The 25,976-nt window shown below is 52.1% G+C and overlaps 2 protein-coding genes across 3 annotated transcripts; one reads left to right on the top strand and one right to left on the bottom strand.

The window, feature by feature from the left end:
- The first annotated feature begins 1,852 nt into the window (after nt 1–1,852).
- Nucleotides 1,853–5,301, top strand: LRRC25 (leucine rich repeat containing 25). Of its 2 annotated transcripts, none has more exons than XM_038740169.1 (3): nt 1,853–1,955; nt 2,962–3,784; nt 4,516–5,301. In XM_038740169.1, exons 2-3 carry the CDS (start codon nt 2,970–2,972, stop codon nt 4,649–4,651), a joined length of 951 nt encoding a protein of 316 aa, XP_038596097.1. In that variant the 5' UTR covers nt 1,853–1,955; nt 2,962–2,969; the 3' UTR covers nt 4,652–5,301. The 2 variants fall into 2 exon arrangements, with proteins under 2 accessions (XP_038596097.1, XP_038596096.1); XM_038740168.1 differs by having other exon boundaries at nt 4,513–5,301.
- A 16,370-nt stretch (nt 5,302–21,671) lies between these two features.
- On the bottom strand, nt 21,672–23,786 carry GDF15 (growth differentiation factor 15). The gene is made up of 2 exons (XM_038740005.1): nt 23,393–23,786; nt 21,672–22,767 (listed from the first exon to the last, which is right to left on the bottom strand). Exons 1-2 carry the CDS (start codon nt 23,703–23,705, stop codon nt 21,950–21,952), a joined length of 1,131 nt encoding a protein of 376 aa, XP_038595933.1. The 5' UTR covers nt 23,706–23,786; the 3' UTR covers nt 21,672–21,949.
- Nucleotides 23,787–25,976: the final 2,190 nt, after the last annotated feature.

Genomic DNA, 25,976 nt, shown 5'->3' with positions numbered 1-25,976 from the left:
AACCGCTACCACGTTAGTACAATCACTCATCCTATCCTGACTGGATTACTACATCAGCCTCCTTTCTGACCTCCCAAAGTCCTGTTTTTCCCACTTCAGTCCATACTTTATTCTGCTGCCCGGATGATCTTTCTATAGAAACGTTCTGGGCATGTCACCCGCCTCCTCGAAAATCTCCAGTGGTTGCCTATCAACCTCCGTATCTGTCCCGAGGTGACCCCGGGGTAACGGCCATCTCAAGGTCAAATACTATCTCGTGACCACCTGAGCCAGCGGATGGAACTCGGAAGTGAGGGTGGGATACCGCCCCCACAACAAAAACTGCTAGATTGACAGCCCAAGCCGTCAATCTAGCAGAAGGTGCCCCTTACCCCCGTCCCAATCAAATTAAGTATGGAGGAGGGGGGAGGGCAGAGATTGGATAGAGTGAGGGTGGAAGCTGGAATGGCCTGGGGCACAGGCGATAAATACCTGTCGCCTCTGACCTTCGGGGTTAGAACACCAAGATGCGCAGCAGCAGGAGGAGCTGCAGCTGCAGCTGCAGCAGCAGCCCACGTGTCTTTCTCTGCCCAGAGGGCAAGATGCCCGCTCTGCAACCAGAACCAACACACTGAGGCAAGGGACGCGGGACGGGTGAGTGTCTCGTGGGTGGGACCCAGGTGCCCCGCTGCTGATGGGAATCATGAGTGGATTCTTCCCATGTAGGGAGAGCACATGGTGAGAACTAGCCACCCACCACGTGCGCGGGTAATGGAATGAATTCCTCTCATGTGGGAAAGTAAGTGGATTCTTCCCAAGTTGGAAGTGCACGTGGGTGAGAGCTAGCCGCCTCACCCATGCGCGATTAATGTATGATTGTGTTCCTCCCATTAGGGAAGCTCGAATATTGCTAATTGATTACATTCCTCTCGAAAGGGAAGCTCAATCCATTGTGCCTAAACAACTAAATAATTCAATTCGCCTCGCGGGATAAATTTTATATAAAACTCAGGCTTTCCGTCCCCAGCCCCTCTCTCTCTCTCTCTCTCACCTCGCTGATTACTGAACGAACCTGTCCCCGAAACTCCTCACTATTGGCTTCAAAGCTCTCCATCACCTTGCCCCCTCTTACCTCACTTCCCTTCTCTCCATCTACATTCCAGCCCCCCCACTCTGCTTCTCTGCTGCTAACCTTCTCACTGTGCCTCATTCTTGCCTGTCCCGCCATCGACCCCTGGCCCATGTCCTACCTCTGGCCTGGAATGCCCTCCCTCCTCAGATCCGCTAATCACTGTTCCCCCCTTCAAAACCCTACTAAAGTCTCACCTCCTCCAAGAGGCCCTCTCAGACTAAGCCCCCTCTTCCTCAGCTCCCCCTCCCCTCTGTGTCACCCCGACTGGCTCCTTTTGCTCTACCCCCCCTCCCTGCCCTACAGCACTTGTGTATATATGTACATATCTATAATTCTATTTATTTATATTGATGCCTGTTTACTTGTTCTGATGCCTGTCTCCCCCCTTCTAGACTATAAGCTCTGTGTGTACAGGGATTGTCTCTATTGATGAATTGTACTTTCCAAGCGCTTGGTACAGTGTTCTGCACACAGTAAGCATTCAATAAGTACGACTGAATGAATGAATAAATGAATGATAGGCTAAGGCGTCAGCTTCCTTCTTTCTAGGGTCATGAAGGCTTGAGTGAGTATTATACAATTCTCAGGCCCTTGGACAAAGGGGAGGGAGGATAGGGGCGGACTTCTCAGCTTTTTCATTCTTTCTCACCATGAACCATCAGTTCTCGCAATCAGCCGGCGACGAGTCTGTTCCTTTTCTCTTTTAGCCGCTGGGTCCCACTTGCCGAGCAGACAGACTTAGTGCTGTGCTGGGAGAGGAAGCAGACCGGACACCCAGAAGCAGGGGCCCTTTCTCTGTGGGGAGAAGAGAAGGTGCTAGACCTCTTCGAGACACCCTAACCAGGTGAGAAGTCTTCTCCCCCTCTGAAGTGCAATTGTCTGTCCCCTCCAGAAAGGCCCTCACCACTGGGGCAGTAGGAACTCAGTGTCCTGACTTGTGAAATGGGGCAGACAATGCAGGGAGCCCCCAAAGGGAGCTTTTGGCTGCTAGGGACAAGAAAGAGACTTGGGCTTTCCTCGATGGCCCCCTTCTCTTCTCCCCTCCCCACCAGGCCCCTTGGCTTGTCCAAAATTTACCCCCTCATCTCGTGTCGTCCCTTTGGGGTGACTCACCCTCACTCTCTGAGCTTGCAGCCTGGCCTTGCCCAAGAGGCGATGGAACCGGAAAACCTCAACTGCAGGAAATCCACAGTGTCTGCAGCCTCACACTACTTCCCCACTAGCCTCCAGCCTCCGGCCTCCAGCCCCGAACTGGGTTTCCCTGGTGCATCCAGCAACAGCCTGAAAGGCTGTCAGGACACAGGGGCTGGCCTCTGGCCTCTTTTTTTTTGTGGGGGAGATGAGGGTGGGGGGGTGGGGTGACTGTTAATTTGCATGAAGTCCCATCCAGGCCAATAAAGGGTCAGGCTGGGACTCCAAGGGTGTGAGAGGTGGAGGTGGAGAAGAGGGATGGAGAATGGATGGTGGAGAGGATGACACAGAACAGGGATGAGGCAAGATTGAAGAGATATCTGCCCCTGAAGGGCAGGAGAAGAAACTCAGGCGATTTCCCCCTAGCCTCCTTCTCACCTTCCCCATTGGCTACAGCTCAGCACAGGCTCCCTGGTGTGGGTGGAGGGGTGAAAGGAGTGGGAGCAGGGTCCAAGCAGTGGGGCTTGACTTTTGAAAATGAGATGACAAAGAAACAGTTCCCCAGGCTCTTCACTGGTTCCATCCTGACCCCGCCTCACACACCCTCTTCCAGGCTGCCCCTCCCCCCCCCACCTCATGGCAGAATTCATGGCAGTGGGACAGGAGTTGAGGGCAGAAGGGGGGGGGGGCCCTCGGTCCCTAACCCTGGCTCTCCCCAGGCATTAGGATGAAGGCTTCGCTGGCCTCCATGTCGCTGTTGTTGTTGCTGCTGCTGCTGCTGCTATGGGGACCTCCCTGTGGTGCCCAGTGCTTCAGTAACCAGAGCCTAGTGGAGGGTAAACTGAACCTAAGCTACCAGAAGAATTGCACTTGGCTGGACTGGAATGATTTTCTTGGTATAAACAACCTGACCCTCCTGAACCTCAGCCACAACCAGCTGACAGAACTGCGGGGGAGTTCCCAGAACCTGACCATCTCCCACCTTGACCTGTCGGCAAACCGACTGCAAATGCTCCTGCCAGACTCCTTGGGCCCCTTGGAGTATCTCAACCTGTCCGGTAACCCTCAGCTGGCCACAGTCCCCCCAGACGTGGCGAGCCGCTGCAGCCTGAAACTGCGAGTGGACTGTCGCTGCAATGTGGCAGGAAGCGTGGTCCTTGCCCGCAACTGCTCGTCTGCCCAACCGGAGTGCAGCCACCTGCAGGGCCAGGTCCTCGACCTCGCCACCTTCTACTCTGGGTGCCGCAACCGCCGGATCGCTCTCATCGCGGGGGTCACTGCCGCCGTCGGAGCTGTCATCATACTGGGTGTGGGAAGCATAGCAGTGTTGGTCAAGCGGAAACACCGAAGGGATGTGACGGTGCAGGAGAAGTGGAGCAGCAGCGTGGGATCTGTTGCTGCCAGCCAGCAGCCCCGCTACAGCAGCCGGAGCCCTGTGGTTCTCGATGGCGCCAATTCCGACGAAGACTACGAAAACGTGTTTGAGGGTAGCCCTGTGGGCGTGCATCTCCAGGAGAGGGACTCAGGAGATGGTATAAGCAGGTGAGTGATTGAGTAGGGCTCTCCCTCCCTCCCTCCTTCCTCTTGCCCCAAGTTGGGCTGTGAAGAGCCGGAAAGGAACAGGAACCAGGGCCGGAGGGGAACATCTTTGCACACTACCATTGCGTGTGTGCAAATGACATGCAAAGGAGTGTCAGAGCCCTCTGGGCCATAGGACTGGGGAGGGACAAGGTTTCCCTGGGGCAAGGAAGGGAGTCGGACAGATGAAGAGATGGTACCCCTACCTCTACCCCTTGCTGATTCTTTTTATTTTATGATATTACAGTATTTGTTAAGCACTTACTATGTACCATGTAATATTCATTCATTTAATCGTATTTATTAAGCGCTTACTGTGTGCAGAGCACTGTACTAAGCGCTTGGGAGGTACAAGTCGGCAACATATAGAGACAGTCCCTACCCAACAACGGGCTCACAGTCTAGAAGGAGGAGACAGACAACAAAACAAAACAAACATTTAGACAGGTGTCAAAATCATATAGTCAAAATATGTACTAAGCACTGGGGTAGCTAGAAGATAATCAGGTTGGACACAGTCCTAATCCCCATTTTACCAGTGGAGGTAACTGAGGCACAGAGAAGTGAAGTGACTCACCGAGATCACACAGCAGACAAGTGGTGGAACTGGGATTAGAACCCAGTTCCTTCTGACTCCTACTTTCTTTGCCTCCTCCTCTCCCTCCTCGTCTTTTACCTCACCCACGCTCTAGCAGGGTCAGGCTGCCAGAGGACGAAAGCAACTACATGAACTATAAGAATCTTGCAGACATCGAGCAGCCTGTTTACTGCAACCTGCCGGACCTGGGCTACTGCCACTCATGGGAGCTGGAGACCAACTTCCAGGAGTAGTACATCCTGCCAGAACAGTGAAACATTCCCGGCTCGGTCCCACCGCCCCTGGGGCAGCTCAGCCCAGGCCTTGGCCAGACAGCACAGAACACCTGGGCCCATCAGACCCAAAAACAAGCCCCAAGCTGTGGCAGCACAGAGAGGGGTCAGAGATGGAACAAGATTGAACCTCAGAGCACACCCCCTCTCTCTGAGCTGTGGTCAGGGAGGGATCCTGGTGCTCCCAGGCAGTCCGGGCACCCTTTACCCCAATTACCCCACCACCCCCACCCCACACCACAGTTCTTGGTGATACTTTCAGCCAGGGTGGGTCTCTGAGCTGTGCCCTCTCCCTTCTCCAACTTCCCAGGACACAACTATGTCTCTTCAAGCTCCGTCACCTCAGGAAACCACCTCCCTCTCCCTTCCCCAGAGGTGCATGCAGAAAAGGGGAAGATGCTGGCCAACCCACTCCCTTCTTTAGCTGTAGCCTGAGACCCTGGGGCAGAGACACCTTCTGGGGAGTGAGTAGTGGGGAGCGAAGACCTCAGCACCTTCTCCCGGGTTTGAGGAGTGGGGGTGAGCGTGAAGCTGGGCTTTTAGAGCCGGACCAGAATGGGTCACTGAGACATTTCCTTCCTCTCTATAAACCCTACACTAAACAGACTGCGCAACACTACTGATTTTCCATTTGAGTGTCAGCTACCCTCTTTGACCACAGAGGAGGCTTAAGTGTGTCCGCAGGGGGATTTAGGTCAGGGTGGGGTGAGAGAAGAGATCCAGATTGAGGAGATGGTGACTTCTCCCCTCCAATTCTCTGGAGAAAGGACATGCCACCGCCTGGGAAGCCACTGTGCGGCAAACGACGTCACGGCAGGGTGTGTGTAGGGGGCCATCGGTGGGTCATCCATCAGCCCAGTAGGGCTTCCATGTCGGGGCACTGCCTTCGACTCCGGGTTTTTCTGAAGCCGCACAGTCACAGCCCCGGGGGAAGCTAGGGAGACCCGTTCGCCTGGTTCCGGGCGGGAAAAGACCCGGCTCTCAGCGGCCCTATTGAGGTCCCTGGCAGAGGGGGAGGCGGTTATAGTTCAGGCTGGCCGCTAGGCGGCAGTATTGCGTAGCCTTGTCCCCCTGCAAAGCCCTTTTCGTTCCCGGTGAAGGTCCTCCTTGCCCCTAAGCCTCTCCCCTAACTCTTGTTCTGCCTCAGCCAGAAGCTCCCGCTCCTTCGAGAATCCGGGGAGTTCGGAGTGGCCCAGCTAGGACCGGACTCCCAGGCCACAGTTATGTGGGAGAGGCGTTGGGGGCTTGTCAATCAATCAATCAATCGTATTTATTGAGCGCTTACTGTGTGCAGAGCACTGTACTAAGCGCTTGGGAAGTACAAGTTGGCAACATATATTTGTCCGCCTAAGGACAAATTTCTCCGTCTCCACTTTACCGCTGATCCCCTCTCCTCCTCGGCTCCCTCCCCCGCTCCAAGAAGGGACCCCAGAAACTGCATCCCCAGTTCTCGCGGATTCCCCATCTGTCCCCAGGGCTCCTGGGCAGACATCGGATCCCTATGACCCCTCGGCCGGGCTCCCCCCGGTTTCTCCACCGATCTTTTCGCCTGCCCTTCCCCCACAACTGTTTTGACGCGGGGACTCGCTAAGCCCTCCTCCCCTCCCCCTTCACCCCGCGGAACCCCAGACCCCGGCTCCCCACCCCAGAGCCAGCTCCATCTCCCTTGGAGCGACAAATGAGGGGCGGAGCCACAGGTGGAAGAGAACTCCAGGGAGTCGGGATGGGAGCGCCGGGGACAGGGAAAACAGAACAGGTGACCGGGAGCCCCGGGGAGACGTGGCAGCTGTGGGTAAAGGTGGCCCCCGGGAGGGAGAACCAGTTCCCCCTCCCCTCCACCCCCTACAGCTCTAAACTGACAGCGTTTCTCCTTGACTCGGGACAGAAGGTGCGGGTGGCGTTGCTACAAACTGTTCCGCGCCCCACTTCACCCCGCCCCTTCCCGCGGCCACCTATTCCCTTATGTTCCTCCTCAATCAATCAATCAATCAATCAATCAATCATATTTATTGAGCGCTTACTGTGTGCAGAGCACTGTACTAAGCGCTTGGGAAGTACAAGTTGGCAACATATTCCTCCTCTACCCGGCGACCGTTTTTTCTCGCTACCGCCTGCCTGGAGGCAAGCCCCAAACCGTGAGTGGGTCCGGTCCTGGGTGAGGGGAGACGGGGGCCGAGGGGCCTGTTCAGACGAGGCTCCAGATCCCGGCCCCCGGCCACAAATCCCACCCGGATTCCGCCCTGCTTCGGCCCCTTCAGTTGGTTAAAGTGCAACGCCCTTGTGCCCGAATCAATCAATCAATCAATCAATCGTATTTATTGAGTGCTTACTGTGTGCAGAGCACTGTACTAAGCGCTTGGGAAGTACAAGTTGGCAACAACCCTAGGGGAGGCCCTGGGCTACGGGGAGTCAGGGCAAAGGGGCCCGGGAAGGCGAGGACTTCATTCATTCACTCAAACTCATTTACTAAGCTCTTACGTGTGCAGAGCACTGTAATAATAATAACAATAAAACTGGTATTTGTTAAGTGTATATCATGTGCCAGGCACATGTAAGCGCTGGGGTGGATACAAAGCTCATCAGGTCGGACATAATCTCTGTCCCACATGGGGGCTCATAGTCTCAACCCTCATTTTACAGGTGATGTAACTGAGGCACAGAGAAGTGAAGTGACTTGCCCAAGGTCACACAGCAGACAAATGACAGAGCTGGCATTAGAACCCATGACCTTCTGACTCCCAGGTCCGTGCTCTATCCACTATCAATCCATCAATCAATTGTATTTATTGAGCCCTTACTGTGTGCAGAGCACTGTACTAAGTGCTTGGGAAGTACGAGTTGGCAACACATAGAGACAGTCCCTACCCAACAGTGGGCTCACAGTCTAAAAGGGGGAATCTAAAAGCACTATGCCATGCTGCTTCCCACTGTACTAAGCGCTTGGGAAAGTATGATACAACAACTCATGGTCTCGATTCCTGGATACCTTGGAGCCTGCGAGAGCCCAATGAAGGAGGACGGTGATGTCAGGGAGGATGTCCTCAGGACAAAGGGCCAGGGGAACATGACCTTCCAGGTCAGGGCTAGGTTAGGAGGCACTCGGGGCACTCTACTGGCTGGTCCTAGCTGCCCTCCTGCCTGCCTCTCCCTATTTATTGAGCATTTCCATGTGCAGAGCACCGTACCGAGAGCTTGGGAGAATACAGTATAACAGAATTGGTAGACATGTTCCCTTCCCACAAGGATCCACCCCTCATCTCTGCTCCTCAGCCCTGGAATATTCCACCAGCTTCTCCTGGAACCTCGCCTGTTGCCTCCAACATTGGTTGGTCCAGTTCTCCAGCCACAAATCCCTGGCCTGGCACTCTGGGCCCCTGGGGGGGGGGCTGTGCATTCACCAGTTCCTGACCCAGGAGATGAGGAGGCCATGATGCCTTATCGATTGGCAGGGTGAGCACCCACATCAAAGCACGTCGTGGGCCTGGGTTGTAGTAAACATTAACCCAGCCTGGGAGTCAGTCAGTCAGTCATTCACATTTATTGAGTGTTTAATGGAGAACCAGCATGGCCTAGGAGAAGCAGTGTGGTCTAGTGGATAGAGCATGGGCCTGGGAGCCAGAAGGACCTGGCTTTTAGTCCTGGTTCTGCCACTTGCCCCAGTCACCTCATCTATAAAATGGGGATTAAAACTGAGAGCCCCATGTAGGACAAGGACTATGTCCAACCCCACTATCCTGTATAATAATAATGGTATTTGTTAAGCACTTGCTATGTGCAAAGCACAGCACTTAGAACAGTGCTTGGAACTTAACAAATACCACAATTATTATTATTATTATAATTATTACTGTGTGCAGTACACCACACTGAGCCCTTGGAAGAGTACAATATAAAAGACACAGTCCCTAATAAATACGATTGATGATGATGATGATGATGATGATTCCCTACCCACAGTGAGCTTACAGTCTGGAGGGGGAGACAGGCATTAATATAAATAAATAAATTACAGATATGTACATAAATGCTGTGGGGCTGGGAGGGAGGCTAAATAAAGGAAGCAAGTCAGGGTGATGCAGAAGGGAGTGGAAGAAAAGGAAAAGAGGGCTTAATCAGGGTAGGTCTCTAGGAGGAGATGTGCCCTTCGATAAGGCTTTGAAGACTTCTAGACTGTGAGCCCGTTGTTGGGTAGGGACCATCCCTATATGTTGCCAATTTGTACTTCCCAAGTGCTTAGTAAAATGCTCTGCATACAGTAAGCGCTTAATAAATATGATTGAATGAATGAATGAATGACTGAAGGCTGTGGGGGGTGAGTAATTGTCTGTCGGATATGAGGAAGGAGGGCGTTCCAGGCCAGAGGTAGGACATGGGTGAAAGTTGGCGGTGAGATAGATGAGATCGAGGTATAGCAAGAAGGTTAGCATTAGAGGAGTGAAGTGGGCATATTGGGTGGGTAGGAAAGTAGCGAGATGAGGTAGGAGGGGACAAGGAGATTGAGTGCTTTAAAGCCAATGGTGAGGAGTTTTGGTTTGATGAGGAGGTGGATGGGCAACCACCGGAGCCTCTTGAGGAATGGGGAAACATGGCCTGAACATTTTTGTAGAAAAATGATCCAGAGAGCAGAGTGGAGTATGGACTGGAGTGGGGAGAGTGGAGCAGGGAAGTCAGCAAAGAGGCTGATACAATAATCAAGGCAGGATAGGATAAGTGATTGGAATAATGTGGTAGTAGTTTGGATGGAGAGGAAAGGGTGGATTTTAGCAAAGTTGTGAAGGTTGAATCGACAAGATTTAGTGATGGGTTGAATATACGGGTTGAATGAAAGAGAGAAGTCAAGGATAATGCCAAGGTTACAGCTTGTAAGACAGGAAGGATGGTGGTGCTGTCTACAGTGATGGAAAAGTTAGTGGGAGGACAGGGTTTGGGTGGGAAGGTAAGAAGTTCAGTTTTAGCCATACTGAGTTTGAAGTGACGGGAGAACATCCAAGAAGAAATGTCCTGAAGAAAGAAGGAAATGCAAGACTGCAGAGAGGGAGATAGATCAGGGCTGGAGATGTAGATTTGGGTATCATCCCCATATCATCATTATCATCATCATCATCAATCGTATTTATTGAGCACTTACTGTGTGCAGAGCACTGTACTAAGCGCTTGGGAAGTACAAGTTGGCAACACACAGAGACAGTCCCTACCCAACAATGGGCTCACAGTCTAAAAGGGGGAGACAGAGAACAAAACCAAACATACTAACAAAATAAAACAAATAGAATAGATATGTACGAGCAAAATAAATAAATAAATAAATAGAGTAACAAATATGTACAAACATATATACAGGTGCTGTGGGGAAGGGAAGGAGGTAAGATGGGAGGGTGGAGAGGGGGACGAGGGGGAGAGGAAGGAAGGGGCTCAGTCTGGGAAGGCCTCCTGGAGGAGGTGAGCTCTCAGTAGGGCCTTGAAGGGAGGAAGAGAGCTAGCTTGGCGGATGGGCAGAGGGAGGGCATTCCAGGCCCGGGGGATGATGTGGGCCGGGGGTCGATGGCGGGACAGGCGAGAACGAGGTATGGTGAGGAGATTAGCGGCAGAGGAGCGGAGGGTGCGGGGTGGGCTGTAGAAGGAGAGAAGGGAGGTGAGGTAGGAGGGGGCGAGGTAATGGAGAGCCTTGAAGCCCAGGGTGAGGAGTTTCTGCCCGATGCGCATAGAGGTGATAGTTGAAGCTGTGGGAGCGAATGAGTGCTCCAAGGGAGTGGATGTAGATGGAGAACAGAAAGGGACCCTGAACTGAACCTTGAGGGATCCCCACAGTAAGGGGGTGAGAGGCAGAGGAGGAGCCTGTGAAAGAGTCTGAGAATGAGCAGCCAGAGAGATAGGAGAACCAGGAGAGGATAGTGTCAGTGAAGCTGAGCTTTCCAGGTGAAGGGGGTGGTTGACAATGTCGAAGGCAGCTGAGAGGTGGAGGAGGGATAGGATGGAGTAGAGGCCGTTGGATTTGGCAAGAAGGAGATCATTGGTGACCTTTGAGAGGGTGGTTTCTGTGGAGTGAAGGGGATGGAAGCCAGATTGGAGGGGGTCAAGGAGAGAATTGGAAGAGAGAAACTTGAGATAGAGATTGTAGACAACTTGCTTAAAAAGTTTGGAGAGGAATGGTAGGAGGGAGATGGGGTGATAACTGGAGGGAGCTGTGGGCTCAAGGGAAGGTTTTTTTAGGATAAGGGAGACATGGGAATTTTTCAGAGCAGTGGGAAAGAAGCCATTAGAGAGCAAACAGTTGAAGATGGCAGTCAGGGTGGGAAGGAGGGAGGGGGCAAGTGTTCTGATAAGGCACGAAGGAATGGGGTTGATTGTGCAGGTGGAGGGGGTGGATTTTGAGAGAAGGAAGCCTCTAGAGATATTGCTGGGAAAAATGGGAGAGTTGCAGAAGGGGCCAGAGGGAGGAGGGCCTGGGAAGGTCAGGGGAGATTTTAGGGAGATCTCGCCTGATAGTTTTGATTTTCTCAATAAAGTAGGTGATCAGGTGATTAAGGGCAAGGGATGGGGGAAGTGAGGGGACGGGGGTTTGAGGAGGGAGTTAAATGTCTGGAACAACTGTCAAGGGCAATGGTCATGACTGTCAATAAGGATGGAGAAATTATTTTGCCAGGCAAAGGAGAGGGCAGAGTTAAAGCACACAGGATAAACTAGAAATAGACAAGGTCAACCTGATATATAGATTTCTGCCAGAAGTGTTCTCCGGTTCATGCCCAGAGCAAAGGAGGTGGACTGTGGAGGTGATCCAGGGCTGTGGGTTAGTGATATGAGATTAATGAAGGGATAGGGGAGAGAGTGAGTTGAGTTCAGTAGAGAGGGTGGTGTTAAGAGTGTCAATTTGGTCATCAAGCGAAGGTAGTTTGGGTGTGGAAGCTAAATGGGGCAGATGAATTGAGAAAATTGGATAGGGTCAAAAGATTGGAGGCCTCTGTGGGGGAACAGCACAGATTTGCGGGAATGAGGTGTTTAGGAGAAAAGGCAGGTGAGGAGGTTGTGGTCAGATAGAGCAGGGAACAGGTGCCAGAATAGGTACAGGCCCACAGGGAGCTCCATCCCTCAGCACAGAGAGGAAAAATCCACATGGCACCCAGCAAACCCCCAGCTCCCAACCCAGAGTCCTCTGGGGCCTACTGGGGGCCCAAAAAGCATCTGGATCAAGGACCAGTGGATGGGAAGGGGAGCCAGGGTCTGTATGCCCTGATGTGGTCTGGCTGGGAAGGGTCGGGGCAGCCTGAGGCTCAAGATTAACCATGGGGGTCGAAGACTTGCTTCAGGGTCCTTGGAGTCTCTGACTCGACTCTGCTGTCTTCACAGCTGGGAACTTCTCAGACACTGCTACCAGATTGGGTCAAGGTGATCTGGTTATCTGCGGGGGTGGGGGGAGGGTTTTTTATTTTTTATTTTTAATGGTATTTGTTAAGTGCTTACTGGAGATACCTGCCAACCCATGAACGATTCAGAGTGGGCCTGGCCTAGGGAAAGAAGGGCAGAGGGTGGGGACAGGGGTTCGGAGACAGGAGGGCAGCAGGCAGGCAAGCTGTGGGGGAGTCTATCTCCTAGGCCGAAAGAGGCAACCCCCAACCTCGCACTAAGGCAGTTCTCATTCATTCATTCATTAAATCATATTTATTGAGGGTTTACTGTGTGCAGAGCACTGCACTAAGCATTTGGGAGACTACAATACAACAATAAACACATTCCCTGCTCACAATGAGCTTACAGTCTAGAGGAGGAGACACATATTAATATAAATTAATAAATAACAGATATGTACCTAAGTGTTGTGGGGCTGGGATGGGGGATGAATAAAGGGAGCAAGTCAGTGAGGCGCAGAAGGGAGTGGGAGAAGAGGAAAGGAGGGCTTAGTCAGGGAAGGCCTCTTGGAGGAGGTGTGCCTTCAATAAGGCTTTGAAGGCGGGGAGAGTATTTGTCTGTCGGGTTTGAGGAGGGAGGGCATTCCAGACCATAGGCAGCATGTGGATCCGGTGTAAAATGGAGGAGATTGAGGTACAGTGAGAAAGTTAGCATTAGAGGAGTGAAGTGTGCGGGCTGGGTTGTAGTAGAAGAGTAGCGAGGTGAAAGGAGGGATCAAGGTGATTGAGTGCTTTAAAGCCAGGGGTGAGGAGCTCTTGTGAGAATTCAGCTGGTAGAGGCATTGTGGCTGGTAAGAGGCTGGGGAATCAATGAGCTCCTCCTGCAACTCCTGGAGCCCGAAATGGTTGTTAGACAAGGCAGCCTGGGACCTCCAGGAACCAGGACCAGAACAGGACCTTTCCCTGATTGGGGCAGAGCAGGGAGCCCTGGGATTGAGTTCTCCTCTTGCCTACCACTGCCCCTGCCGTGGTGTTGCCCGCGCCCCAAGGCCTCACTGTTGTGCCCTTTTCTCTGGCTCCATCTGCCCCTGGCTGGGCCCACGGGCCGGATTGTTCCGGCGGGCCACCTCCGCAGGTCAAGGCTTCTGTTTGATGGCATCAGCCTCTTTCCAAGGCCACGGGGAGCTTTTGGCCTTGAGATCAGAGGCTGCCATCCCTCTCCACCCAATTACTCAGCTACCTGACTGAAAGCGGGCTGGGCAAGGTGGGGCTGGGTGGAAGAGTGGAGGGGGGGAGGGGGTTTGTGGCAGGTTGGGTTCTGGCTGAGTCAAGTAGCTGGGAAGCCTCCAAATCCCAACACGAGGCCGGAGGAGAACTACTCTCTCCACTCCACATCTGGGTTCAATCTCCAGTGGCTACCAATCAATCTGCGCATCAGGCAGAAACTCCTCACCCTGGGCTTCAAGGTTCTCCATCACCTCGCCCCCTCCTACCTCACCTCCCTTCTCTTCTTCTACAGCCCACCCTGCACCCTCCGCTCCTCTGCCGCTAATCTCCTCACCGTACCTCGTTCTCGCCTGTCCCACCATCGACCCCCAGCCCACGTCATCCCCCGGGCCTGGAATGCCCTCCCTCTGCCCATCCGCCAAGCTAGCTCTCTTCCTCCCTTCAAGGCCCTACTGAGAGCTCACCTCCTCCAGGAGGCCTTCCCAGACCAAGCCCCTTCCTTCCTCTCCCCTTCGTCCCCCTCTCCATCCCCCCATCTTACCTCCTTCCCTTCCCCACAGCACCTGTATATATGTATATATGTTTGTACATATTTGTTACTCTATTTATTTATTTATTTTACTTGTACATATCTATTCTATTGATTTTATTTTGTTAGTATGTTTGGTTTTGTTCTCTGTCTCCCCCTTTTAGACTGTGAGCCCACTGTTGGGTAGGGACTGTCTCTATATGTTGCCAACTTGTACTTCCCAAGCGCTTAGTACAGTGCTCTGCACACAGTAAGCACTCAATAAATATGATTGATTGATTGATTGACTGATTCTTTTCTGCTTCCCTGACCGGCTTCAGGGACAAGCTAGGTCCCTGGATCCTGTGTCAAATCACTCTCCAAGCAATGGAAAATACCTAGTTCCCTGGCTGAGGGACCTAAATAAACTAGCTCTCAAGGCTGAACATTTAGAACTGGTCCACCAGGCCTGGTGGGTTTTTAGGGGAGTAATGTCAGTTCCTTGGTCTGGGCTCACGTGACCGTTTGCCACCAGCAAGGACACACAGGGGGATCTTGGGGACACCCTCTCCAGAATCCATCATCATCAACAACAGCACTGATTGAGGTCTATGGTGCAGAACACTGTTCTAGGCACTTGGAGACAGACATTTTCTGTAAAATGCCATCCCTAACCTCAAGGAGTTTACGGTACAGTCTTCTAGGCTGTGAGCCCACTGTTGGGTAGGGACCGTCTCTATATGTTGCCAACTTGTACTTCCCAAGCGCTTAGGACAGTGCTGTGCACACAGTAAGCACTCAATAAGTATGATTGAATGAATGAATGAGAGAATCATGTCAACGTTAAATAAAATGTTTCCAGGAGAAGGGAGTAGTCCACAGGGTCGAAGGCAGCTGAGAGATTGAGGAAGGTGAGGATGGAGTGGAGTCCTTTGGATTTGGCAAGAAGCAGGTCACTGATGACTTTCGAGAGGGCAGCTTTCTCTGGGGTGAAAGGGACAGAAGCCAGATTGCAGATGATCAAGGAGAGGGTTGAAGTAGAGGAAATGGATGCATCGGGTGTAAAGAATTTACTTGAGGAGTTTGGAGATGAATGGTAGGAGGGAGATGGGGCAATAACTGAAGGGAGCTGTGGAGTCAAGGAACATTTTTAGGATAGGGGCTACATGGGTACATTTGAAAGCAGAGAGGAAGGAGCCATTGGATGGACATCTCCATCTGGATGTCTGCCCGCCACCTAAAGCTCAACATGTCGAAGACTGAGCTCCTTGTCTTCCCTCCCAAACCTTGTCCTCTCCCTGACTTTCCCATCTCTGTTGACGGCACTACCATCCTTCCCGTCTCACAAGCCCGCAACCTTGGTGTCATCCTCGACTCCGCTCTCTCATTCACCCCTCACATCCAAGCCGTCACCAAAACCTGCCAGTCTCAGCTCCGCAACATTGCCAAGATCCGCCCTTTCCTCTCCATCCAAACCGCTACCCTGCTCATTCAAGCTCTCATCCTATCCTGTCTGGACTACTGCACCAGCCTTCTCTCTGATCTCCCATCCTCGTGTCTCTCTCCACTTCAATCCATACTTCATGCTGCTGCCCAGATTATCTTTGTCCAGAAACGCTCTGGGCATATTACTCCCCTCCCCAAAAACCTCCAATGGCTACCAATCAATCTGAGCAACAGGCAGAAACTCCTCACCCTGGGCTTCAAGGCTGTCCATCACCTCGCCCCCTCCTACCTCACCTCCCTTCTCTCCTTCTACAGCCCAGCCCACACCCTCCGCTCCTCCACCGCTAATCTCCTCACTGTACCTCGTTCTCGCCTGTCCCGCCGTCGAACCCCGGCCCACGTCATCCCCCGGGCCTGGAATGCCCTCCCTCTGCCCCTCCGCCAAGCTAGCTCTCTTCCTCCCTTCAAGGCCCTGCTGAGAGCTTACCTCCTCCAGGAGGCCTTCCCAGACTGAGCCCCTTCCTTCCTCTCCCCCTCGTCCCCCTCTCTATCCCCCCATCTTACCTCCTTCCCTTCCCCACAGCACCTGTATATATGTATATATGGTTGTACATATTTATTACTCTATTTATTTATTTATTTATTTATTTTACTTGTACATTTCTATCCTATTTATTTTATTATGTTGGTATGTTTGGTTTTGTTCTCTGTCTCCCCCTTTTAGACTGTGAGCCCACTGTTGGGTAGGGACTGTCTCTATGTGTTGCCAATTTGTACTTCCCAAGCGCTTAGTACAGTGCTCTGCACATAGTAAGCGCTCAATAAATACAATTGATTGATTGATTGATTGGAGAGTGAGCGGTTGAAGGTGGAGGTCAGGGAGTGAAGAAGGGAGGGGGCAAGTGCTCAATCAGCTCGCCCCTTCCTATTATGATAATTGATCATTGTGGTATCTGTTAAGCACTTACTATGTGCTAAACACTATACTAAACACTGGGTTAGATTCAAGATAATCAGGTCCACATGGAGATCACAGTCTAAATAGGAGGGAGAACAGGTATTGAATCCCCATTTTGCAGATGAGGGGACTGAGGCACAGAGGAAGTGAAGTGACTTATCTAAGGTTATACAGCTAAATGGAAACCCGGGATTAAAACTCAGGCCCTCTGACTCCTAGGCCTATGAGAAGCAGCATGGCTTAGTGGATAGACTAAGTGGGATAGACTTAGTGGGAGTCAGAAGGACTTGGATTCTAATCCTAGTTCTGCTACTTGTCTGCTGTGTAACCTTGGGTAAGTCACTTAACTTCTCTGGGCTTCAGTTGCCTCATCTGTAAAATGGGGATCAAGGGTGTGAGCCCCATGTGGGACAGGGATTGTGTCCAACCTGATTACCATGTATCTACCCCAGTGCTCAGTACAGTGCCTGGAACGTAGTAAATGCTTAGCATTTACTCCAATTATTATTATATCCATTAGGCCATGCTGCTTCTCCTACATATCCTTACTTCTCTCCCACTACAGTCCAGCACACATGCTTCACTCCTATCAAGCCAACGTACTCAGTGTTTTGTTCTTGTCTCTCTCGCTGTCAACCCCTTGCTCATGTTCTCCTTCCTGCCTGGGACTCCCTCCCACTTCATATCTGACAGTCCTTTACTCTTCCCATCTTCAAGGCCCTAATAGACTCACATCTCCTCCAGGAAGTCTGCCCTGCTAGCCTTTCATTTCCCCATCCTATTCTCCCTCTCTCCTGTGTCACCTATGAAATTGGGTCTGTACCCCCGCAAGCACCTCGATACTCACCCCACTCTGCTCTCTCCCCACCCTATGTTCCTCTTTTACTCTGCCCCTGCTAGAAGGTTTTATTCCTCTCATGCCAACTTAATCACTGTGCCTTGTTCTCTCTCTCCACCTACCTCTTGCTCACACCTTCTCTTCAGCCTGGAACTCCCTCCCACTTCACATCCGTCAGCCCCATGCTTTCCCCATCTTCAAGGCCCTTTAGAAACCACTTGTCCTCCAGGAGGCCTTCCACGATTACTCCCTCATCTCCACAACTTATTTCCCCCCCAGTTGCCACTTCAACACTTCCATGTCACTTAATCATTTGGGCACTCACTCCCCCTGAAATCCTGCTGCACTTATGCAACATCCTGCTGCACTTATGCACATATCTTTACACTCTATTGCTTCCTCCTTCCGGTAATTTATTTTAATGTGTGTCTTTCCTGACAGACTGTGAGCTCCTGGAGGGCAAGGACCAAATCTATTGTACTCTTCCAAGCCCTTAGTACTGTGCTGTGCACACAGTGGTGTTCAGTAAATCCTATTGATTAAATCAGAGAAGTTCTCCTGGAAGAGGTGGCTTTGTAGGAGGGCACTGAAGGAGGGGAGGGATGTATTTTGTTGACTTTGAATTAAGAGAGAGTACCAGGTTGGGGGGTAAGGGGAGCAATGGATCCTGGTTTTGGAGGCCTCAGAGGGTAGTGGGCTGCGTTGGAGGAGCCAGGTTCTCTGTGGCCAGGTTCAGGGCCTTGGTTGCCAGAGGCTGGGAAGAGCTGGCTGACGTGCAGCTTCTACGCTCTGTTCCCTCTTTTCACTTTTCTCATCAGTCATTGTCAGTGGCAGCGGCGAAATATCTCAACATCATCTTCAATCTCTCCCTCTGCCTGCAAAATTAGTCAATTGCCAAACCCTGCTGATCTGGGTAGCCCATGGATTTGTCTACATATGCAGGCCCTTATTCCCTGGCCTCCTTGCCTCCAGCCTCTCCTCCTCCAGCCTGATCATCTCCATCAAGACCCCTGGCCATATTGGGCCTCTCCATATTATAATTAGTATAATAATAATAATTATGATATTTGTTAAGCACTTACTATGGTTCAAGCACTGTTCTAAGTGTTGGGGTAGATACAAGTTAATCAGGTTGGACATAGTCCCTGGTCCCACGTGGGACTCACAGTCTAAATAGGAGGGAAAACAGGAATTTGAATCTTTATTTTATAGGTGAAGAAACTGAAGCCCAGAGAAGTTAAGTGACTTGCCCAAGGTCACACAGCAGGCAAGTCCTCTGACTCCCAGTCCCATGCTCTTTCCACTAGGTCACACTACTCTTCAGCCAGAACCCAGCAGGGCTCTCCAGCTCCCAGTCTTTTGATAACGTGCTTCCCCAGCAGGTGTCTACCCTCCCCTGTCACCTTCACCACACCCTGTGCTCACACCCTCTTGGCTCAGGCAAGCCCGATCCAGAGTCCCAAAGCTGTCCTCCCATTCCCAGATAAGCCTGCCCTTCAGTGTCTGCTTACAACTTCCCTCCTTTAGGGAGCTTTCTCTGCCTAAGCAGGAGCTTGATACCAGCCTTTTCCAACCCCTCCCCCACTCCTCACCCTCCACATCCAGGTAAAATTTCACAATGTCTGATCATGCGACCGGACTGTAAGAGGTTGGGCGGAGGAGGCAGTCTTGTCTATTCATCAGCCAGGAATTTCCCCTCTTCCACCCACCCAATCTCTCTAGGCTCTAGTCTCCCCAGCTCTCCATTTCGTGGTTCCCAAACAGGAGGCTTGGAGGAGCAGGAGGAAGAACAAGGATATAACAAATCGTAGTAGGATGAGTTTGTCTGGATGAAAGCAGTGTGGCTCAGTGGAAAGAGCTTGGGCTTTGGAGTCAGAGGTCATGGGTTCAAATCCCTGCTCTGCCAATTGTCAGCTGTGTGACTTCGGGCAAGTCACTTAACTTCTCTGCGCCTCAGTTACCTCATCTGTAAAATGGGGATGAAGACTGAGCCCCCAGTGGGACAACCTGATCACCTTAACCTCCCCAGCACTTAGAACAGTGATCTGCACATAGTAAGCGCTTAATAAATGCCATTATTATGATGATGATGATGATGATGAAATGGCTGAATAAATAATTGACTATGCCGAGACATATGTATAATATATATACTGCTGATGGGGGAAAATACATCTCAGTGCTAATAATCATAATAGTTGTCATATTGGTTAAACACTTACTATGTGCCGGGCACTGTTCTAAGTGCTGGGGTAGTTAATCGGGTTGAACACAGTACAGTCCCTGTCCCACAGAGGGCTCACAGTCTTAATCCCCATTTTACAGATGAGGCACAGAGAAATGAAGTGACTTGCCCAAGGTCACACAGCAGACATGTGGCAGGGCCAGGATTCTTCTGACGCTTTCTGATGCCCAGACCTGGGTTCTATCCTCTAGACCCCACTGCTAAGGGTGGCTGTTGGGTTGACTTTACCCAGCTGTGGTCTAGGGCCCCAACACTTGGTCTTAGAAGCAGAGAGGAGTTTCCCCTGTTCTTCATTTCTCCTCCAATTCTATGTAGAGGAGACTGGGAGACAGGGAGCGGTGCTATCTCCGGCCTGCACTACCCACCACCCCCCGCAGTCACTGGAAAAATTCAGCATTGGTTGGGAAGGAGTTTGGGGGTGAGTTTAGACTAGGAGGCTGTCCAGGGGAGCCACAACATCAGGCCAGGCTTGGCATTCTTAGGCCTTTATGCTGGTGTTTCACAAAGTCATGTACCAGGATTGGAACCTAGGTGCCCAAACTCCCAGTATGGGGCTATCGCTAGCTCATCTATGCAGGGAACATATCTACTAATTTTGTTGTATTGTAAGTGCTTAGTTCAGTGCTCTGCACAAAGTAAGCCCTCAATAAATACCATTGATTGATTGATTATTGGGCTCCCTGGAACTTTCCCTATTTGTACAAAGATTGACAAGTCACCTAAAACCCAAAACATAACCTTCGGCTCTCTTCTTTCTACTTCTGGTTTCTCCACCTCAAATCCTCCAATTCTTCCTTTACCAGGCCATTCTGGTCTCTTCCCTGCCCATCTCTCTAGGGCTGTTACCTTCCCGAAAGTCCTGAATTGCAGCACAACACAAGATTTAAAATTCCTTTTTAGCAGCCCTTTCTCCCTTGACTCCCTCCCCCAGGCCTCGCAGGTTAATAATAATTTTGGTATTTGTTAAGTGCTTACCATATGCTAAGCACTGTACTATAAGAGATATAAGATAATTGGTCGTGGTCCCTGTCTCACATGGGGCTCTCAGCCTAAAGGGAGGGAGAAAGGGATTTAATCTCCCCATTTTACAGATGAGGTAACTGAAGTAACTGAGACCCTAAATGATGTGCCCAAGGTCACACTGCAAGCAAGTAGTGGAGCTAGGATTTGAACTCAGGTCCCCAACGCCCAAGCCCATGTTTTCATTTTCTTTGCACTAGGTCGGACATTCCATGGGCCCAGAACAAGGAACTCCTTTTCTCTCTATTCAGGTCTTGTAGAACCCAAGGGTCTCTCTTCGGTCCCTGCTTCTTTCTGTTGCACTTCCCATCCCTTCCTTGCTCCCACTTAAAGCAGAAATGGCTTGCATGGATTGGACTTTTCTGTGGCCCCAGATGGTGCTCTAGGAATTCTTAGTAGCCAAGGGCAAGTTTGGGTCTCCATTGGAAGCTCTGCAGCTGTCTCTCCTACTCTGTCTCTCCCTCCTGAAAACTGAGCTGCCTGGAAAATGGCTAGGCCCTTTCTCCCAAAAGAGCATAGGACTGGAAGCCAGGAGACCTAGGTTCTCATCCTGTGTCTGTTTATTGTTGTAGTGTACTCTCCCAAGCACTTAGTACAGTGCTTTGCACATAGTAAGCACTAAATAAATACAACAATGAATGGATGAAGTGTCTGCTCCTTGCATGTTGTGTGACCTTGGGTAAGTCATTTAATGGCTTGGTGCCTCAGTTTCCCCATCTGTAAAATAGGGATTAAATGCCTGTTCTCCCTCCCCCTTAGACTGTGAGCCCAATGTGGGACCTGGACTCTCTGATCTGATTGTATTGTATCTACCATAGTGCTTAGTAGAGACAATTCTAGTGCTTAACAAATGTTATTATTATTATTATTGTAGTTATTAGTGAGAGGGAGAGATTTCTGCTTCCACTCTGCCACTTCTTGAGCCCAAAGAATTCTCCTAAGGGCAACAGGGAGGAAGTTTAGTAGGAATCTCTTTAGGGCTCCAGGTCAGCCATGAACACAACAAGCAAATGCCAGCACTGCAGTTGTGATTAGGCCAAGGGGTGCACTTCCCTTATCTAATTCTGCATGTACTAAATCATGTCATCTGCCAGTCACTCCGTGTACCTCGGGCAGAACCACTCATCCAGTCAACACTCTCGGTAAAAGTGTTTTGCTTGGGCTTTTCAGTGCTGGCTGTGAGGCTGGCAGGAACCCAGAGACAGGGGTTGAAGAAAGTTGGAACTCAGCATTGGGAGGAGGGTGAGCTAAGAGTGGGGTGGGGGGCACACAACATAAGCTTTCCGGAACCTGGAGGCTTCCTGAGGACCCACAGATCTGGAGCACTTTCAGCTAGGAGGCTTAACTCCTTCCCCCAGTGCTTCCACAACCCCCTGGATGCACAGAGACGTCCCAGTTTCCAGTTTTTTATAATATTTATTGTTGAACATCCACCGAATGCCTCTTGGGCTCCCACAGGAACAACAAGACAAGAATGCCCTTTTATAGCACCGTGGAACAAACTGTACAGAGTTCTCCTCCCCAACCCCCTGCCCCCCGAATAAATTATCAATAAATAAAACCATCCATAAATACAGCCTCCTCCCAGACAGGTGGAGAAAATACAAAACTTTTTGCTTCCTTCTGGGTGGCTTTTGCCTTTTCGGAGTAGATGCTCCCGGAGGGCGGGTCCCCTCAGGCACAGTGGCAGTCCTTGGCGATCATGTCTTCGAAGGGCGAGAGTGTGATCTTACCCTCACTGTTGTAGTGCATGAGCACCAGAGGTTCATAACTGGCGGGCACGCAGCAGGGCTCTGGCATGGTGCCCGGGGCCAGGTTGTGCATGCGCGCTTTGATCTGCGAATGCATGCTGGCCGGCTTGTAGTTGTGCGGGCAGGAGCCCTGACAGAACTTCATCATGTAGTCCTTCGGCGCGAGCACCCAGTCTGCCCAGCCCAGCTCCTGGAACGACACGCGGTGGGTACGCGGGCAACACTTGCCCCCTTGGTGCTCGCAGTCCTGGCCCAGAGCCCTGGCTCTCCGGTTCCCCTTACCCCGAAGCTCCTGAAACTGCACCTCCAGCACAGGGAGTTCGGCTCCGGGGCTGGCCAGAGCCGCCATCACCTCTCGGGGCCCGACAAGCTGCAGCCGCAGCAGGGGCTCAGAACTTCTCTGGAGCCACTGCTGTAGCATCGGCGTCAGGTCTAGGGTCAGGATCGCGGCCTCCAGGCTCCCAGAGTCCAGGAGTCTGATGGAGCTGGGGCCTTTACTTATGGCCCCAGGCTCTGGCAGCTGATATGCTTGGATGTGGGACTGCCTCTTGGAGAGGAAGCGGCCGAGCTCCACGCTGAGGAACCCCCGTGGGAAGAGCCGGAGCTCGGCGTGAGTCACCTGCGGCTCCAAGGGCAGCCCGGCCTCCACCGCCGATCTGGAGAGCTGTAAACCCAAGCGGCCCTGGCCCGGCTCTTCCCGCCCTTCGTCGTTGCTCCCAGAAGCCTCGCTGTTGAGCTCCACTGCAGAGAGAGAGAGAGGAGGGAAGAGAGTTTGGGACACTCCATACTCCACAGTTCTCCAGAAGCATCTGGCCCTGGACACCAAATTGGTGTATCGTGCCTCCCCCACTGCCCCCACACATCGCCTGACTCCCAGTTTCCCTGTCCTGGTCCCAGCCTCTTGGATGCAGTAGGGATGTCAGAAACGTCAAGAACGGTGCTGGCTGCATTTGTCCAGCTCCACCCACCCCTTTGGCATAGAAGAGTCAACCTGAGGAGGGCAGGGGAGGGAGAGCTGGACCTCCTGGGGGCCTCCTATGGGCCCCATACCCCTGGCGAAAGGAGGAGGAGATGCCTGGCTCACCCCTCCTCCCTGCTGCCAGCCCACTAGGCAGCCGGGGAGGGTGGGGGCTCCCAGGATGCTCACATGGGTTAGTGAAGGGTGGATTGGGATTCTTAGGCTCTTTTCCTCCTGCTCTGCCTGGCAAGGAGATGCCAGGGCAGGTAACGGGACCTAAAACCGAGATCCTGCTTGGCTCTGTGCTAGCTTAAGTCCCCGGGGCCATTCCCCCTCCACCCTTCCTCCCCTGGAAGAGCCACTGCAGACCCCAGTCTGCGCTCCTTTCCAGGCAGAGTGGCCACTTACATTTTGGGGTCAGGAGCCGTATGGCTCGGGAAGCTGGCCCTGTTTCTCCCCTGCTCTGGTTTCTCCGCATCTCAGCCAGCGCCTCCTCATAGCGATGCTGCAGGCTGAGGGCCTCTCCGGGGCTCAGGGGCTGCCTCACTTTGGGGGGCTCCCGCAGGTCCAGCCGTTCCAGGATGCCCCGTTTGATGGCTTCCAGCTGCAGCTGTCTCTCATGGGCCGTATGGGGGCGCGGCTCAGTGCCCGGGGACAACAGCAGCAGCAGCAGCAGCAAGGCAGCCGCAGCCAGACGGTGGGCCGGGACTGAGCCTACCATGGTGGGGACGGGCAGTGGGTCGGCGGCAAGGGAGTTACGGCGAGGACGGGCGAGCGAGGGCAAGCGTGGGGACCCGAGGGCAATGCCGCAAGCGAATGAATGAACTTGGGTGCCTGCTGGCTTGGCTTTTATATGGAGTTGGACTTTATACCCCCCCACCCCCTCCCCTCTCCCCGCCCCCGCCACGCTCCCTACCCCACGTCACTGCTGGAGAAATAAACACACCAGCTCAGCTAGAAAGTGATTTTCCATTCTGGCCCCGGCCTTCTGCTCCAGGGGAGACTACAGCCCTGCAGAAGGAGGAGGAGGAGAGACGACCAAGGTGGGGAGGGGAGGGAGAAGAGAAGTGATGGTGTTGAACTCCAGGGCAGGTGGGGACCATCAGGGGGTGCTGCAGCTGGAGGGCAGGATTCAGCCATGAATTCCCCTCTTAGAGTGAATTGACTCCTGTTCTGGGGGCCTAGAGTGTTCTCCCCCCCCTCCACCTGCTGAAATGCCAAGGGCAGAGTAGGGAAACAGGTCAGGAGGCAGTTGGTAAGAGTGCAGATACAATGACCTGGAAGTTCAGACAACCTCTAAGCCTTAGGCTCCTAGCTGGCTCACTGAGCTCACCTCTCTACCTCTCCTCACTGCCTACTATCCCTTTCACCAGCTCAGGCTTGAGTTTGTGAGACTGCAAGGGGCAGGGGCCTTTGGAGCTATCAAGTTTGAAAGTACTTTGTCTTTATTTTAGTGCCCATCTCCCCTACTAGATTGTCAGTTCCTCAAGGGCAAGGATCAGGTCTATACTAGCTCTCCCTCTGTGCACAGCAGGTGCTCAATCAATCAATCAATCAATCGTATTTATTGAGCACTTACTGTGTGCAGAGCACTGTACTAAGCGCTTGGGAAGTACAAGCTGGCAACATATAGAGATGGTCCCTACCCAACAGTGGGCTCACAGTCTAGAATAAGTACAATTGATTAATTGATCCAGAACTTGGGTCTCCACTGGTACCCCAGCCCAGGACAGATCTTATCTGTAGTCTCCAGGAGCCTGGCAAAATCAAGTGGTCAACTTAATAATAACTGTAGTATTTGTTAAGCGCTTATTATTTGCCAAGCACTGTACTGAGCGCTGGAGTAGACAGAAGATAATCAGGTCCCACATGGGGTAGGAGGAAGAACAGGTATTGAATCCCCATTTTACAGATGAGGTAACTGAGGCACAGAGAAGTTAAGTGACTTATCCAAGGTCACACAGCAGACAAGTGGCAGAACTGGAATTAGAACCCAGGTCCTCTGACTCCCAGGCCTGGTTATTTTCACTAGGCCACGCTGCTTCTCAGCACTGCAGGTAACACAATTTCCCTGTTATGTAGAGAGGCTGGGCAAGGCTCATCATTGTCTAACTGCTGTCAACCCATCAGTGGTATTTATTGAGCACTGACTGTACTTGGGAGAGTACAGTAGAGTTGGTAGATAAGATCCCTGCCCTCAGGGAGCCGATATACAGTATTTCTTGAGCTCTGACTGTGCAGATCCCTATACTAAGCAGCGTGGCTTAGTGGAAAGAACACGGGCTTGGGAGTCAGAGGTCATGGGTTCTAATCCCTGCTCCACCACTTGTCAGCTGTGTGACCTTGGGCAAGTCACTTCACTTCTCTGTGCCTCAGTTACCTCATCTGTAAAATGGGGGTGAAGACTGTGAGCCCCACGTGGGACAACCTGATTACCTTGTATCTTCCCCAGCGCTTAGAACGGTGCTTGGCACAAAGTAAGTGCATAACATATACCGACATTATTATTATTAGCTGGAATCCAATCCAATAGGGAAGCAGCAAAAGCAGCATGGTCTAGTGGAAAGAGCCTGGGCCTGGGAGCCAGAGGATCTGTCTCTTTTGCAGGCTCCTCCTCCCGCTCCCATCCCCTTACAGTGGGGGTTCCCCAAGGCTCAGTGCTTGGTCCCCTTCTGTTCTCGATCTACACGCACTCCCTTAGTGACCTCATTCACTCCCACGGCTTCAACTATCATCTCTATGCTGATGACACCCAAATCTACATCTCTGCCCCTGCTTTCTCCCCCTCTCTCCAGGCTCGCATCTCCTCCTGCCTTCAGGACATCTCCATCTGGATGTCTGCCCGCCACCTAAACCTCAACACGTCCAAGACTGAACTCCTTGTCTTCCCTCCCAAACCCTGCCCTCTCCCTGACTTTCCCATCTCTGTTGACGGCACTACCACCCTTCCCGTCTCACAAGCCCGCAACCTTGGTGTCATCCTTGACTCCGC

Source organism: Tachyglossus aculeatus, chromosome X1, assembly GCF_015852505.1.
Source record: "Tachyglossus aculeatus isolate mTacAcu1 chromosome X1, mTacAcu1.pri, whole genome shotgun sequence".
Classification (NCBI taxonomy): Eukaryota; Metazoa; Chordata; class Mammalia; order Monotremata; family Tachyglossidae; genus Tachyglossus; species Tachyglossus aculeatus.
Note: the sequence above shows the minus strand (reverse complement) of the source record. Positions and strands in the feature narration are given on the sequence as shown.

Excerpts from the sequence above, each read along its gene's own strand:
- LRRC25 (XM_038740168.1), top strand. The coding sequence starts at position 2,970 with ATGAAGGCTTCGCTGGCCTCCATGTCGCTGTTGTTGTTGCTGCTGCTG. Across the intron at positions 3,785-4,512 it reads TCAGGAGATGGTATAAGCAG|CAGGGTCAGGCTGCCAGAGG; the intron begins GTGAGTGATTGA and ends CCCACGCTCTAG.
- GDF15 (XM_038740005.1), bottom strand. The coding sequence starts at position 23,705 with ATGGTAGGCTCAGTCCCGGCCCACCGTCTGGCTGCGGCTGCCTTGCTG. Across the intron at positions 22,768-23,392 it reads ACGGCTCCTGACCCCAAAAT|TGGAGCTCAACAGCGAGGCT; the intron begins GTAAGTGGCCAC and ends CTCTCTCTGCAG.